We start from the raw sequence: 4,183 nt of genomic DNA on the forward strand, positions 1-4,183 counted from the left end.
TGTTACGGTAGTTTCTTTTACGAAAAATAACGGTAAATCCAGTTTCGTCCATTTTTGTTTTGATCCTACCACTCTTGGTCATTTCATGCAAAAATTCCCTGGTAACTTAACCGCGGCTCTAGAGAAATAATTTGTCATTAATTGCACTGTTCTCGTTTAATCAGGAGAAATGTTTAAGGACGGATAGGGTGGGGTTAAGGAAGAGGGGGGAAGGGTTAGGGTTAAGGGGAGTGGGGAACGTCTCATCCAGAAAGTTCTCTAATGTTTCAGGTCACTTGACTTTAGGGATGCTGTCTAAATTTCTTGCCGCATGCTCTTCTTTTTTTAAATTATTCTAGCTTTTTTATAAGTAGACTGTATGGTGATTACTGTTAATGTTACATCAAATCAGGGATTTAATACTTAAAGGTGAAAGTTTCAACCGTGGGGATCCAATCACGGTTTTTTGAATCTGACCAGTGGTGATTGTCTTTATTGCAGGATATTTTCGCTATCTTTGGAGTTCGTGATTTTCTTCCATCCGATTTCATCATTCACTGGTTGGCTAAATATGTATGTTCGGAAAAAGATTTAGAATCATTTTGTTCTGGTATTTATTTGTCATCTGCGGTTTTGATAAGAAGCAATTGAACGAGGTAAGAAAAACTAAAAAGGCTTTTGTAGCAAGGAGAACGATGTTACCGACTTTGTTTGTTTGTTTGTTTCTTTGACTTTTGTTGTTAGTTTTGTTTTTGTTTTTGTTTAATTTACTTTATTTCTGATAGACTCGACTGCCAGTTTATTTGACACACACACCTGCAGGGACATCCGTAAAAAACATTATCCACTTTGCTCAGGTATGTGTAACAGAAAAAGAGACGGTAGGAGTTAATGTTGGGACAAAGTGTTGGCAGTGTAGCAGATAACTTGTGATACTTCTCTTACGCTTGTGAATTCTGATCGGTTTCTTACAGATGGTTCACTCCAAAAAATTTCAAATGTACGACTATGGTAGTTCATCCAAAAACATGGAATACTACGGACAGGTAGGAATGTGTAGCAGAAAAACCTGTGGTCTTGTCACCCTCCCCCGAAAAACTCTCCTCATTCCTCCTGAATTGACTTCCATTTACGGAGTTTTACACGTTTTAGAGCCATAGTATTCACACAATTAGACAGTGCAGTGAATCAAGCTTTATTCAATACACTCAGTATTGTAAGAGACCATTGGCTTCTCTCAGTAGGTTTGTTGCAACAGCAACAGTGAACAGCGTGCTTCAGCACTCAGCTTCCCTTTCTTCAGTTACTCGTATTTTTGAAATAATGAACTCCTTCATAGTTAAAAATCAAATCTTTGGGGGGGAATCCACTACCACTGGACTCCTCTTACTCTGGACTCTGGACTCCAGACACGTTGTTGTAACTGCTACTGGGTCGTTTAGTTCGTTAATGACGCAAACACACGAACAAGCGTCACACACCTATGGCTTTGTTTAGCGGGCGCGAAGCTTCAAACTCAAAACCATACATGTTCACTTTCCTGAATTACCCGCCTTCGCATTGTCACGTACAATCAAACACACTGTACTATATCAATCAGCACTTTATAGCCTACCAAAGGGTGTCGGGCTTTTAGGATCTTCCTATCGGTTTCCGAGAAAATCAACTTTGAAGTTGACCAATAGAAAATTTTCTGTTTCACGACACGCAGAGAAGCGTCAAAGTAAAAATATTTCGAATTTTTTTAAAAGCCCGACACACTTTCGTGCAGCAATATCCGATTATCATTTTTGCCAAATTTCGTAAAAATCCGACAAATCCGCATACGCTATAAATTCATTTGAAGAGGAGCAATTCCTGGAAAAATAAACCTCGAGTTTTCGGGCAGAAAAGATTTTACACGTTTTGACACCTTGTCAATGCGGGTGTGAATGCGGTGATGCCGCTATGATGCCGCCGACCAATGAAAATCGACGTAAGGCCCCCTGAAGAGGGTTCTTGACAAAACAGTTTTGAATAATTTCCCCGGCGTGAAAAGGCATTCAGCGCTGCATCGTTAGCCATAGATTATTTATACCTGATTCCAGATTTAGCCCTTGTCCCTATCAGCGAACCTAGTTTTCTTTGTTTCCTCGATGAAATCTTTATTTTTTTTTTTAGGACCGGTCTTTTTCTTACTTTTTACCCAGGGAGAATTTTCCCGTTTCGACTTCTCTCCTCGTTTCAAGCGTTTTATGGCCTAGTAAGAAGGATATCGCCTCGCGTATTCCTTTAACACAACGACTACAAATGCCGGTAAATGGCGAACTCGACATGTGATGAAGTGAAGATACCCGGATGTATTCCCGCGTCAAACTGCACGGGAGGTCTAAATTTAAAGTGTTGATATCTCCCAACACCTTGGAGGTCACAAAAAACACAAAATTTGCAATAATTCCGCAAGAAAAAATCATTTTCCAACAATTCTCTTTTAGAAGAAAGCAAATATAATGAGCTATCTTGTGGTAGCTTTTTAAAATTTTGCAAAATTCGAGACCGAAAAGGTTAGCAGTAACCTTAACAAGACGCTTTACTTATATGCGAAGTTGCTTTCCACTGATTCTTTTTATTTTTCTCTAGTCTACCCCGCCCATCTACAACTTGACCAATATGAAAGTGCCAGTGGCTGTTATACTGGCCCAGAACGATTGGCTTGCTGATCCTACTGACGTGCGAAATTTGCTACCTCAGTTGTCAAACAAACTCTACGATAACTACATCATCAATTGGGACCATTTAGACTTCTTCTGGGGAAAGGATGCTGCGACAGTAATTTATTACGATATTATTAAAAATATTAAAACGTTTTTACGGTAACACGATATACGTACACGTGTAATCGGCATGCCCATTAGGGCAATGGGAGTTGAAACAGATAACTCTCCCACGTAGTTGCCACAGCGTGCGAGTGCTTTATCCATTCAGGAGCGTTTTTATGAGAATGATCTGCTAACTAATCAGAGAAACAAATTGCTCTTTATAGTCTTTATCGCATATGGGGCAAAATTAATGAATGCTGATTGGCTGAGATGGAGGACATTCTTGTGTTATTCATAAGGGCATTTTTGGTACTCAAGAGAGCATGATTACTTGAACATGATAAGTTAACATGCAGTTACTTAGCGGTCAGAGCAAGCGAGGTTACAAGGTATTACAAGAATTTCAATCTTTCTTCGAGATTTTGAGTCTGATTACAATGATTTTTTCCACATATAAAGTGCATTTTTAAGCGCTATTTCTGTTGACGGAAGGACTTAAATTGACTTACAGAGTTGCTTCGCGATTCGGGCAATTTAGTGAAAACTTTGAAAACTACGAGTGAAATTAAGGGTGCATTTTTTTGGAAAATCCGAAAACGGTTTCTTGAATCCTAAAACCATTTTGTTTTTTTTTTGCCGAAATCCAAAAAACGGATCGTGAATCAGTCTAAAGTATCCACACTTGAGGAGGATAAAATGGGTCAAATCTAAATCGGATTTTTGAGATTCAGAAAACAGGGGAACATAGTTAGATCTCCTGCAAATTTCACACCAGAAATTACACCAAAAGTATCTTGACAGCAATAATATTGTTAGGACCTTTCCTACAGTTAAAAAATTAAACTACAAAAATACCCTATGTAATCATTTGGACTTTAGCACGCATGTTTTTCGTCATCTCTTTTTATCGATCGCTAAGGTATTATCTTCTTTCTGGTTACATTTTCATCGAAGAATTTCTCCAAAACAAACCAGGTAAAATTGCACGCAACTCTGGGTTTTTGTTTGTTTGCGATTTCATGGAAAATAACCCTTTTTCGGATTTTGCGCTTTTTTGACGCTGAATAATCCGTTGATCCGTCACAAATCCGTTTTTGGATTTTCCCAATACAATGCACCCGAACCTTAATTGCCCTTGGGCCCATCACATACTAATTACAACTTACTTAGATTCTCGCCCAAAGTTGGAAATGATGAAGACAGGATGAGGGGAGAGAACACATCCCCGATTTGCCCCCATGTGATTTATAACAACTTTAAGCTTTTCGCGGCCACGGCATGTGTAATACAGTTATTTCGGTATCGTGTCCCATTTACGTTCTCAGCAAATCCAATGATTAAAAAAGAGCCCTATTTCCTAGCTGCTCTTGTTGTCCTCAGTTTTAATAGCGAGTCATGGTGCACAA

At 38.9% G+C, this 4,183-nt stretch overlaps 1 protein-coding gene across 1 annotated transcript in view; it reads left to right on the plus strand.

The window, feature by feature from the left end:
* The window catches only part of LOC137969471 (lysosomal acid lipase/cholesteryl ester hydrolase-like), a 17,127-nt gene extending 14,047 nt beyond the window's left edge, over positions 1–3,080 (plus strand). Inside the window, 5 exon segments of the mRNA XM_068815721.1 lie at positions 481–589; positions 592–635; positions 765–836; positions 954–1,025; positions 2,599–3,080. Of these exon segments, the coding sequence (XP_068671822.1) occupies positions 481–589; positions 592–635; positions 765–836; positions 954–1,025; positions 2,599–2,835 (534 nt within the window). The 3' untranslated portion in view covers positions 2,836–3,080.
* Positions 3,081–4,183: the final 1,103 nt, after the last annotated feature.

The sequence above is a fragment of the Montipora foliosa genome, chromosome 9 (assembly GCF_036669935.1).
Source record: "Montipora foliosa isolate CH-2021 chromosome 9, ASM3666993v2, whole genome shotgun sequence".
Taxonomy (NCBI): Eukaryota; Metazoa; Cnidaria; class Anthozoa; order Scleractinia; family Acroporidae; genus Montipora; species Montipora foliosa.